The 12,616-nt window shown below is 41.3% G+C and overlaps 2 protein-coding genes across 3 annotated transcripts; both read right to left on the bottom strand.

The window, feature by feature from the left end:
- Positions 1–313: 313 nt before the first annotated feature.
- cldn26 (claudin 26) lies at positions 314–970 on the bottom strand (the record flags this gene model as incomplete). The annotated part of the gene is made up of 1 exon (XM_080765205.1): positions 314–970. One exon carries the CDS (start codon positions 968–970, stop codon positions 314–316), a length of 657 nt encoding a protein of 218 aa, XP_080621331.1.
- Positions 971–2,458: 1,488 nt separating this feature from the next.
- lztr1 (leucine zipper like post translational regulator 1) lies at positions 2,459–12,503 on the bottom strand. Of its 2 annotated transcripts, XM_080765345.1 has the most exons (20): positions 11,935–12,503; positions 11,775–11,837; positions 11,388–11,444; positions 11,206–11,285; positions 11,005–11,113; positions 10,802–10,885; positions 10,656–10,713; positions 10,426–10,565; positions 10,063–10,264; positions 8,430–8,540; positions 8,228–8,320; positions 8,010–8,105; positions 7,301–7,405; positions 7,150–7,234; positions 6,514–6,683; positions 4,783–5,066; positions 4,557–4,706; positions 4,283–4,388; positions 4,079–4,159; positions 2,459–3,614 (listed from the first exon to the last, which is right to left on the bottom strand). In XM_080765345.1, the coding sequence occupies exons 1-20, from the start codon at positions 12,084–12,086 to the stop codon at positions 3,498–3,500; spliced, it is 2,343 nt and encodes a 780-aa protein (XP_080621471.1). In that variant the 5' UTR covers positions 12,087–12,503; the 3' UTR covers positions 2,459–3,497. The 2 variants fall into 2 exon arrangements, with proteins under 2 accessions (XP_080621471.1, XP_080621470.1); XM_080765344.1 differs by having other exon boundaries at positions 7,150–7,405.
- Positions 12,504–12,616: the final 113 nt, after the last annotated feature.

The following is a 12,616-nucleotide window of genomic DNA, read 5'->3' as shown; positions in this document are numbered from 1 at the left end:
ATTATCATGACATAACCTATTGATCTATACCTTAACCGAATCTGGATAATCAACAATTCCTCACTGGTAGCTAATTATCTCTCACAAGGTATGCTACTTGAATGTTTACAGTAAGAACCCTAACCCTATATCAGAAGAGGGAAATTCAACAAGATTAGCACATGAAAAACAAATGTATCAAAACAGTATGGCTTTTGAAATATTGCAAAAGTGACTTTTGCCATATCACTGCTAATCCTAATCTTTTGCAAAGTCCATGCCACTGAAATCAAGCATGAACAGTCTAGAACACACACATTTAACAACAAGAAAGCTATAAAACCTCTGTCTTTAGATAGTGTTTTGTCCTTTGGTTCATCCGAGGTGTGTTTGGAAGGCTGGGTGGTCGCTGATCATAGTCCCCCATACACACAGCTATGAAAAAGAGGGTACCGCCAATTGCCAAAGCCAGACCTGCAAACCATCCAGAGAACATAGCCTCACCGAACTCCCAACGTGGAACAACATCAGGTAAGTTCTCATCCCAGAACTCCACGACAGTAGTATAGGCCACTATGGAGACGGGGGCCAAAGTGGTGAGTGCCGACACCCAGGAAAGCACCCCACTAAAGATGATGAGCCCCCTCTTCAGGCCCCGCTGCCCAGAGCAGACCTCCACCCCTTCCAGTCCTGGAAAGACCACCACCACTGCTAGAGCGCCAGTACCTATGGACACCATCATAAGCACCCTGGAGATCTGTAAGTCCATAGGGAGTGCTAAGATGGATTCATAGGCCTTACACTGCACTCCCACCTCCTCTGTAAAGACGCACATGTGAAACAGACCAGAGTAGTAGTTTTCCACTTCATTCAGGTCAGAGTTCATTGTCTTCCACAGTGGAAGGAACGCAGTGATGAGAGAAGTGACCAGACCCCCAAATGTCACAAAGAGCGCAGTTCTTTGCATCATTTTAGTTGTCAGAAAAACCATCTTCTTCGTCTCTCTTGTCGTTGCCTCTCTTACACACACACACACACACACACACACACACTCTCTCTCTCTCTCTCTCTCTCTCTCTCTCTATTGCCGTTTCTGCCCGTCTGGTCAGGTCTAGGAACAGATTCTGAGAGGCTTTGTAGCCCATCCCACCAGCCGGACCGACCCAGTCAGCCCACCTAGGCAGAAACTCCTTAATAAAACACACCTGACAGGTGAGAGATAGTCAGTGTGGCGTTGCAACCGACATTCTGTCTTCTTGTCTTCATGATAAATACTGTTACACTGAACAATGCACACTGTTTTAAGATGAAACCAAATATGTCCGATGGGAATGTGGTCTGAATGCGTGCACAAGTAGCCTCAAAAGAATGAAACGTGAGGAAGCTGGGCTTTGGGGGAACAAGCAAAAAGAATAGAAAAGGCAGAGGAGAAGCGCTGTCCCAAGGGTGACCATAATGGCTCATTTCTATGGGTCGCTGAGTGCCCATGGCTTTCTTCCAAAGGTGTAATTATTACTGATGAAACAATTTACTGATGTCACTGATATGAGACCCTAGGGCATTATTGAAGTCAAGGCTTTTCCCACTCGAAGGAAATCTGGAGAAAATCTGTTGATTTGCCAAGTGTCTCAAGTACCAAGACTATGAATAGCACCTTGTACTCATAGCTTACAAAGAGCCTAAAGGAGTTCAACACATGTGAATTCCTCTGTGAGCCTTTATAGATCCTGGTGTGCAACTGGGCAAGTAGCAAGAAATCAAATATTGCTTTTCAATTAGCTCAGCCACTTTCATTCAATTACCATGCATTACCATGCAGTAAAACAAATTATAACTCCAAAAGGCATGCTCAATGCTCATAAGTATATATGAATGAGGAAATTATTGCATCATTCATTATATTTCCATCACTTACTGGAGCTGGACAGTCTTATCATTGTTAATTATTATTTAGGACACAAATAATGCAAGTCTGATCTCTTTATAAAACAAGTTTACCATTTTAATCTATACAAACCCAACCTTAGTCCTAATCTAAAATAAATTATCCGTCTGATCTTAGGCTTCATAACTTTGCAGAAGGAATTTTCCAACTCATAGTAAGAGCCATTGTCCAAGCTTATCTACTACCTATTGGTGAAAGCTGAAACTCCTGAAGGACACTGCTGGTTTGTTGAGATAAAGGTCAAGGTTTAATCTGTAGTCGTTTTCTGGAAGGAGTAATATGGGTAAAGACAATGAGTTTTTAATATTTCTTTAGGATTTGAATAACATACGGAGTAGAATGAGAAATATTAGATACTAAATAACTAAACTAAAATATTGATTTTGCAGATATTCAACAAATATATGGTCTTTTTGTAACAATAAGGAATTCAGTCCTATTCACAGAAGGAACCCCCCCCCTTACTCCCCTGCTTTGATTCAAACTGCAAAAAACCTGATTTGCCTCAGCCCCAAGACTAAAAAACAGTGTCAGATGCTGCATACTCTGGCAGCAAGCATTGGAAGCTGTCCGCAGCTGAGAGAATGAGTCCCATTGTGCTAGAATCACTGCCAGTTCAATCTCGACTACTACTGCTTTTCAGCAACTGGTACATGTACCACTGAAGAGGGAATCACTGATCCTGCTCAATTCATTCATTTCATAAAGATATTTATTAAGGCATTAAATAGTTGAGTTAACACTTAATAGTAAATACACATACTATTGGATATTATACAGGTAAAAATAGTTCAGATCTTCGCTAGCTGCAATGGCAGTTGGTTACCAGTATTATGACATCACTGTCAAAATGATCTAACAAACTTAACTTGGGAGACATACTGCACACAGCATGGTCATACAAACAGTCCTAATGACTTTGTTAATTAAATGTTGTCATGACATCAAATGTTTGCAAACGTTGCAAAATTTCAGTGTTCATGAGATCAGATGTGATAACGAATGGGCATCAATGAGCTACTTAACAGGAAGTGATTTAGTTGCATTTAGATGACAGAAGAACCTTATTTTATCAGGGCTTACTTGTTGGGGGGTCTCTGTTGTGAAACTAGTATAAATTCACACAATGCATAACTCAGATAACAAATACAGCAACAGTACTGTGCTGCATAACACATTGACTCAAGTTGTACAATTGATAGTATATGACTGAGGTAAAAAATAGATAGGACTGCTACTTCTGATCGTGTCACTATTTGGATTTTCAGCAAAAGGTTCATTCATTGCCGTTTATATTTTTGCTTTAAACCACTTACACGTAGTTGTAGATGAGAAATTTAACTAAAGGTCTGTTGTCAGTTCATGTCATCAACTGAAAATAATAATCTCATATAATTTCATCCAGCATGGATAAAAGTAACCACTGGGAGTCTTACATGCAAGGTCCAAAATAAAGAAAGGTATGGTATGCTGCACGTGGGGAGGAGGGAATGGCTACAAGTACTGTAATGGCGGAGCAGATATGCAGGGCTTCTTTGAGGAGGGAAAGGAGGCCAGTTTATCCTAGGTCCTCCTAAATGTCAGAGCCCATCTCAGCACACTGTTTGTCTGATATGTGCGTGGCCAGGGACTCGATGATGTCCAGCAGCAACAGCTGGCTGAGCGACCGCAGGTTGGGAAGCTTGGATACCTTTAAAACGGGAGGAGAGCAAAAACAAAAACTATAACAAAAGACTTTGAAACATAGGTTCATGCAGAAAGAATCTAGGGACTGGGAGTGCTTAAATCACACATGCAGAGAAAGAAAAGAATTACAGATCACAGATAGAGAACAAAAGCTAAATGGAAACACCAAGTAATGTTTCCATGGGGGGTTGCGTGGGTGGGTGCTGTATTGAGTTTTAGTTCCTTTACTTGTTCTTTTAAAACAAACAATACTCAGATTGGCACTATGACCCATAACACTGAGGGATAGATAAGGTGCTTGTACAGCCGGCCTCGGCTGTAAACAGCTTCTTCTCTATGTAGGAAGTGGAGGGTAATCCACTAGGCCAAGGGTTCAGTCTCCCACAATGAAGAGGCAGGCTAGGGGGTTAGCTCAGCTGCAGTGAGTGGGCAGCACACCCCCAGGGCTCCAGACACAAGCCCACCCACCTTGATGAACTGGTGGACTATAATGTGCAAGCAGTGCTTCTTCATGTCCCAGGCTTGGGTCTTGTCTGCTGCCTCCAGGATCTAAGATGGGGGAGGAAATTACAATCAATCAAGTAAAACTGAGAGAACGCAGGAACTACGAGTTGATTTTAAATGTAAATGCAAATACATATTATATAGCTCCCTCTAGCTTTAAACACATACCTGTAAGACATTCTCCACAGTGACGTTCATCTCCAAATTTTGCTTGCAGTAGGCCTGCATCCTGTTGTTTGAGAAACCATAGTAATATGGCGCTGCAAACAGATATCTTTCAGCAAGAGTCAACGAAGACAAATTGATTTAGTATAGGGACCAGTACTCACTGCTAAAAGACCTAGTGAAAAAATAAGATCTAGTTCTTACCAATTCTGACCAAACTTTGTTTTGTTTAAGTAAATAAAGGTTGAATAAGACACAGTTCTTTTGTAAAGGATACAGGGAATCCTCTGGAGGCATGTTGACATCACCATAGTAAATATAGCGCAGCATGGACTCAAAGGCCTGCTTACTAGGAACCATTTCACCTATGGAGATGTTCACCTGACCATCCTCAGGCATGAAGGAGCGGAACATCGCCTCAAAATAACTGAGAAATGAAAAGGTTTGTGTACATACACAAAACATGATATATGAATCATAGATCGCTGTGCGAGACCCCCTACCTGGAGCGGGCAGCCAGGATGGCTTTGTGGGCGGGCCGTGGTTGTCCGTCTAAAAGCAGGATAATGTCACAGAACTCCAAACCGCCTCCCTCCAGGCAGGCCTTCATGTCCTGCACTAAGGACGTACCTATGTCCACAGGCTGGTCCGACCACAACCTGTGGGGAGGATGCTGCTTGCGCCGTACTATCTCCACAATCAGTGGTGTGGACAAATGCTCAAACTCCTTGGTCATAATCACCTGGTTGAAATGAGTCTCCTTCACCACAAAATTAAGGCAATGCTCCTGGAGGGAAGAAAATAATTGCTGGCATTAATGGTGGATTTAATGAGTCTGTCTATCTACTGTATGTATCCATACAGTGTGCATGAATGTGTACGTACTATGTACGTATGTATGTTTCTACATACACAGGACACTGTGCAACACAGGAACTCAGCAATGGGATACTTTCTGGGAAAACTCTCAGGGCCCTAACGTATGCCATGCCTTACCCGCATATAGTGGATTTAGAACCTCCCACTATCCGTAAATGGCATCTTTGGCCATGCAACACACTATACAGTTTGCAGACTACTATATTTGTGGGTGGAGGTGTGGTCGTAGGCATGTTGATGCGCTTTCCTTGAAATTTATATCTTGCCCACACATTTCCAGTTTCCGAGTTGGAGCTGCCTCGACGGAAAATGTTGCAGAACATTTACAGCTAGGAGGTCTCGTTCTGTCTTAATTCTCCACAAATCTGTGATTGTAATTTGACTATAATTAGCAGTGTCAATTCGTTCAGTGTCCACTGTCCATTGTGTTTATATAACTGTCATTCAAAGAAGTTATTTGATTTGTGCAGTGCATTGTGCGCAATTCCCTTGTTCAGTTTCATTACTCTATTGTGCAGCAGTATTGAATGGATTACAGTAATATTAAATTCCCCATAAACACATAGATGATGAACACAAAGTCCCTGCTTTATTGCGAGTGAGACTGTGTTGGTCGTGGAGTGGATGATAGAGGAGCTACTAGACACACAAAAAACCCTGTATCAAATATACATTTAGTCCACGGCAGCAACCCGCGGCTCTTTCATGGGCCATAGTCTAAGACAACATTGCACAGGGGATAATAGATAATGGTCTTCTCTTAAAGGCAATGGCATGGTGATTGGTTTCATTATTGTAAGGCCCAAACCGAAGCCCCCAGGGAGGCTCTCCAATGTTGAAGCACTCGGCCCTACTGGTTAGAGCATGAACTGCAGGCGGACCCGTGGATTTGTGACAAAGAAATTCCGTGCAGCTGGGGTTTAACATTGAGCGCTCGTTTGCACATCCGCACTTCATTTCCACAAAAATGTGGTGGTCAAATGTGGAAGTAGACCATTCTTCCGGGTGCTTCAAAACGCCACTGAGCAACTTCCACTGAAATGAATAGCAGGGTGGGCAGGGCTGTCACTCTGGTTCGGTTTTTATACTTTTATTACTCTATGCCCAAACCACACCTATGCATAATGTAACGGGTAGCGGAGGTGTTTTAGGGATTTCGGCTGGGCTACAAGATAGCAATTTTTACAAGGGACGCAAAAAATTGCAACCAAATGCCAGAGTAGAAACAATATAACAAGCTGCTGGCTAAGTTAGCAATATCAGATGGATTGGCTTGGGTTGCATAAACATGTGTACAGCCAAATCAGAATGCTTAGGGAAATAATATACACATGAACGACCAGTTCTCAACATACCTTAAGCTGGTCTAGCTGAAGCTTGTTGGCATTTTCACACACACTCAAAACGTTCTGCAGGTCCACAGATGCCTCGATGTACTGAACACACAGCTGCTCCAGGCGTGATAGCTTGAAACTCAGGGCCAGTTTGTAAACATCCATGATGAGGAGAACATCCTGCACATGACCTACGCAGAGTCAGACACACAGCAAATTACTAATCTGTAGATCCTCTAAATACAGTTTTACTGGTTGTACCTAGGCCCAGGTTATGCCTCATTTATTATTGTGCATCAGTGAGACTAATTTGTTGTCATTATTTGAAGAGTTGTTATGTTGGAGCACATAATAGGTCAGGCTACAGCTTTTTATTGCAGGTCATCCCTTGTCTCACACCCGTCCCGTCTCTCTGTTCACTGTCACTATCCAAATGGAGTCAGAAATAAACACATTATGTTATTTTCAGCAATGGCTTAGTGATATTGTTTTTTATAAGTCCCTTATTGTTGTTTTTGTTGTTGTAATGTTTGTTTTACTTATTTCTCTATAAAACCACGTTCTAACCATGTTAATAAAGTTGCTATATAAATAAAGATTGCAATATTATTCATTTTCTTTCCCTGTGGAATGATGTAGCTGTATGAGGGCAGTGACCTCTGCGTGGATACTGGATCTTGTCTGTGTAGAGGAACTGCATCAGCACTTCGAATGGTTGAGCCTCTGCTTCCCTGATGGCCACCTCTAGCAGAGGCTGTGTACCCGATGGCCTGCTGCCTCCTGGGATATCCCTTGGTCTGATGGCCACCTCTAGCAGAGGCTGTGTACCCGATGGCCAGCTGCCTCCTGGGATATCCCTTGGGGCTCCATTTGCCCCCTCATCGCTCTCCTCGCTGCACTCTTGTTTACTCTTCTACACACAGTGGAAGGACCAAAAGGAACTGATTACCCAACATTTCCAGCAGAACATAGAGTTAAAGGTTCCTCTATAGCAAAGCCTTCCAGCTGTTATGTTTGTTTGTACTAATATCTTTATTGTTTTGATAACAATGAACATTTCCTCACTTCAAACACTGTTGATTTTGCACCCTATCTAGTAACAATATTCATGCATTTCATACAAAGTATGCAAAAACTTAGTTTCTCTTTGGTACTTGACGCTTTATTTTGCTGTGGCTTTTCTGCAATGCATTTTGTGGTACCATTTTGCAAGACAATAGGTTATCTCTGTAAAAGGACCGATTCATTTTCGACCAGTTTGATGAGGTTTTCACATTCCCTTATTTTTCCCAGACCTTCATTTCTTGATTTGATTTGAAGATTGTAATGAATTTCTATGATGCCTGGCCTGCCAACTGTGTCACTACTAGAACCAGCTCCAAAACAGTGTTTTTGTCTCCTTGAATGTTATCTGTAATATTTCAATTGCTCAAATTAACTTAATCGTGTTTCAGCTATAACTCTAACTCTTATATAATATTAAAGGAAATGAACAGTGAATATTGCAGGTTTCTGACCTGTCGCTGCCTGTCCCGTGCCTGTAGGATCTTCTTGCGAAGCCACTGACATCTTGCAGTAACTATGGAAATATGACCCAAGACCCTCTCCTCCCTCTGTACTCACAAACAGGAAGGAAAAGCACAACATTGTTTGAACTGAATGTAATCTACAGCCCACCGAGAACCTTTTCTCTCAGCAATGAAGGGGATTAATGTCCCAGCCAATGAGCACCTACCTCCCCCAGGATAAACTCCACATCACAGAACTGGCGGTTCTCCCACAGTTTGCCATAGTCCTCATGGAGAGTGCATTTTGGATAGCATGAGAACTACAAAAAACATAGAGTAAACAACAGTTATATGTAATTAAGCATGTTAAATCAACATATTTAGTGCAGTGACGTGTACATTTTATTCATACAAATGAAAGGCAGCAACCTGAAATCGGTACATCTCCCCACTGCGCACATTGTTGTCCACCGTTCCGCCAAAGATGTACATGGCATCCTGGATCACTGCAGCTGCATGGAACAGTCTCCCACTGGGCATCTGAGGAGGGAGATCATTTGAGAGATTTAGGGAAGATTACTCCATATCCTAGTGCCATTTATAATGCACCGGCTGCTATATTTTATGTATGATGTGCTATACAAACAATGTTTAGTTTGTTTACAATTACTGTAATTGTCTTATTTAAATAAAATATAAACGTGACGATTTGCAGGACATTCTTTGAGAGGACAGCAATGCAAAATAGTTCAGAGTTTAGAAGTATGGCAGCATGTCATGTCCATCTGCAACAGGAAAGCCCACAGTGCATAAAGCGCAATAGAGGCACAACATAACATTCTTAATTCATGTTCTTCTACAAGACACACACACACACACACACACACACACACACACACACACACACACACACGTCTGCTTTATCATGATCATTTCCCCCTTTCATCCCTTAGACATGAATGTCTTCCCATGAGAGTGAGCTGGCCTTCCTTGGCCGACAGGCGAAATAAACATTGATATCAGTTTATTTTTAAAGCAATTGATGGGACTTTACCGTTGTATATTAAATATACGCTGTATACGCTCCAGTCACTGGCTTACACTAAAGGTTCCAAATGTAAACAAAGAAGTGGGGAAAACAGCCTTTTGTTTTAGTGCCCCAACCACATGGAATGACTTACAGCGTAAAATTAAAGATCTGCTCTCTCATTACATACAGTCAATTTAAATCTTTGATTGCAGACTTACCCCCAAGTGTCTGCAACTGTTTTTAAACATGTATTAGATCACACAATGAGGAAATGTTGCTGTTCTGTTTTGTCATTGGTTTAATGCTTTGAAAATGTTATTATTTTTAGGTAAATTATGTTGTACTGTATCTCGACGACACTGCAAATGAGGGAAACCTCAATGTCTCTCGAGAATAAATAAAGGTGAATGTATGAGATTTCATTAGGCTTCGTTTGCCAGGTGTGTCTTCATTTAGTTCCATTTGTACACTCCACAGTTGCGTTCGGGAACGCAGCCGATTAATACGTTATTATGTTCGTGCAGATGTGGTGGGTGTCTGTACAATAACATATTTTACAATTATGTGATTGTGCATAAGTTATTATGCTCTTTTGCTCATTTGTTCAATTAAAAAAAGTGTACAATTTTTTTTTAATTATCATAGCATGCCTTCGCATTATGATTTACTAGTAATAGTATTACTACCAATGGGCAGGTAGACTTTGGCCACATAAGCAAAGCACATGAAGCAACATTCAAGTCTGCATGTGATAAATAATAATAATAGCTTGAATTTATATAGCGCCTTTCATGAACCCAAGGATGCTTTACAAAATGTACCAACAACAATCAAAAACGATATGCCATAAGCCTGAGAGTCTTTTCAAGGCAGCCTTAAAAGAGTCCAGTGTTGGAGCATGGCCAATCTCTATTGGAAGATAGAGTAAATTTACTCTATCTAAGTTAGTTTCATTCAGCTGCTATCATTATCTGTAGTTCTAAAAATAAAAATAAAATCAGTACACATCACTCAAAGTGTACAGTACTGTACCTCACTGTCCATACTTTGCTGGATCACCTCCCATGTCTGTGAGTCAACGTCATAGCAGTGCAGCTCATTGGGTAAAGTGTTGTCAGCAGCACCTCCAAACACATACAGATGGCGGTCAAAGGCTACCATGGTGTGACCGTAGCGTCTTTGGGGAGGTGGTGGGGAGCCCCTCAGTAGATGTTCAGTTGGGATGCGTGTCCACCTGAGAGGACAGATTTAACAGAAAGCATTACTAAAGAGTCACATCAGGAATGGCTGGATCAGCCACCAGGGGGGTAATAGTTTCCTGTATGCTGTCTTTATAAATTACATAGTTACATTTAGAACTAAGAGTCTGTCTGTGATCAAATAAGGCTTACTCACATATGGCCTTTGAACTCAAATTGAAAGAGGTTGTTCGTTATCTTGGCTCCACTCTGCCCAGAAAACACAAACATCTTGTCCCTGCAAACAGCCACAGGGAAGTTGCAGCAAGATGGGGGAATCTCACCACTCTGATCAATCTGAGAGACAGAACAGAGAGACATTAACAGAAACACAACGAATACAATTAATTAGTATTTTGTTTGGAAAGGTCTTCTCAGAGTACTAGCCTCCTCCCAACAGGCATGCTCTCTGTCCTGTAGGCTGATGGTCCACATGTCATTCAACCTGCACATAAGCAACATGTTAAAACCATAATTATGTCACTAAACCATACATATACATTGAATGCAACAGAATCTGACATACAGCCCACCTAGCATTCCCATCATAGCCAGCAAATATCCACAGCTTATCATTGTAGACTGTGGCCCCATGTGCTGACCTGGCCACTGGCAAACTAAAATGGAGACAATGCATTAATAGTGTTACTTTATGAGAAGTAACTGGAATTTGAAAATAAATAATTATATATTTCAAATAAAAGATACATCAACATATGTATCTTCCATGCAATACCTGCCCTCTACTTTCCACTCTGTCCATTGTCCTGTTGCAAACTTGTATTCAAAAAGGTCATTTTTGTTTTTCAAGTTGGAGTTGGAGTAGATATCTCCAGTATAGCCCCCTGAAATATAATAAGTGTACCATTAAACCAGAAAAGTAGTGACACAATGACATGACTAAAAGAAATACCAATAATCAGGAAATAAAACTAACCAAAAACAAACATGCTGCTGCCATACACCACAGCTGAATGGTGATATCTAGGTGCAGGTGGGGTTCCAGTGGTGAATGCTCTGTGAAATATATATCAGACATGATGAAATCACATTACTCAGGATATGTTTGTAATATGGCTTCATTATTAATGACATGGTGTGTTGATCTTGTCTTATTACCGGCACCAGGAGCAGTCCTTCACATCAAAGCGTAGCAAATCATTCAACATGTTTTTCCTACAGATGGTTGGGTGACAATGGGCATACAGTACATGGTCAGTTGTGTTGTTTACTTGTTTTAGTAGTACATGCAAAAAATAAATATACAGTAGTAGGGTGGTCCAACAAAGCTATAGAAGTGTCTATTTGTATATAGAAGTGTCTATTTGTATGTCTCTAAATGTTTTGATAAATTGAACAATGTGGACCCTGTTGTAAACAAGTGTAATACTTAATTGGGTCGTCCACTCACAGTTAACAGTCTTTGTATTGAGTTTGTGCTTGAAATGTACTGTAATTCTGCAAACTGTTAATAAATATTTCAATCAATCAATCAAAGCTACTCACCCATTGTCTCCTCCAAACACATATATGGCATCTCTGTAGGCCACAACAGTATGCTTGCTGCGTCTGAATGAAGCCAAAGATGTTTGAGAGGAATGAATGCATGCCAATCTGTACCAGGTACCGTGAACATGTACGTATGCACTGCTGATCTCACTGTTACCTTGCACCAACGAACTCGTCACAAGGAGGGAGCCTTCGCCAACGATGGACAGTCTCAAAAGGGCCAAAATTGAGCGTCAAATATTCCACACTGTCGGAGCAACTGTGGTCGAAATCAACACTTGGGGCAACTTTAGTGGATTTGCAAGACATTGTTGCTATCCCACTAAACTCAAAACCAAAGCCACGTATCCGCAAATACGTCCTGACTGAACGCCATGTTCAATGCCAACGATCCTGACGATTACTTCGCTTTTGTTTTGGCCTCACTAGACGGCTCACATAATGTTAGTTATTATTTTAGAAGGGAGAGTCAGCGAGCTATAGCTACACGACAGGCTAAGAACTTAGCTGGCTAACGCTATGTAGATACTTTTGGCAGTGAATTATAGCTACTCTACCGAAATCAATACAGTAATCGTTAAAAGTAGTATATCCGATTCCCCTTCCGAGTGTATTCAGCAGCTACGCAATAAAAGTAAAGAAATAATAGCAAAATATTGACAACCGAACCTCCACTACTGTAGCAAAGCTAGCAAAACAAGAGCTGTTATCAAAGACTAGCACCCACGCCCCATGCTGGAACAAGATTGTTGACTTGACTTCCTGAATCCTGTAATGCAGAATGAATGACAGACTGCAACACGATCCTTCCAGGCAGGCAGTTGATCAATTCTTCTTCT

This window comes from Protomyctophum bolini (genome assembly GCF_963924005.1).
Source record: "Protomyctophum bolini genome assembly, chromosome: 6".
In the NCBI taxonomy this organism is placed as follows: domain Eukaryota; kingdom Metazoa; phylum Chordata; class Actinopteri; order Myctophiformes; family Myctophidae; genus Protomyctophum; species Protomyctophum bolini.
The sequence above is the reverse complement of the archived record's forward strand: the minus strand, read 5'-3'. Positions and strand labels throughout refer to the sequence as shown.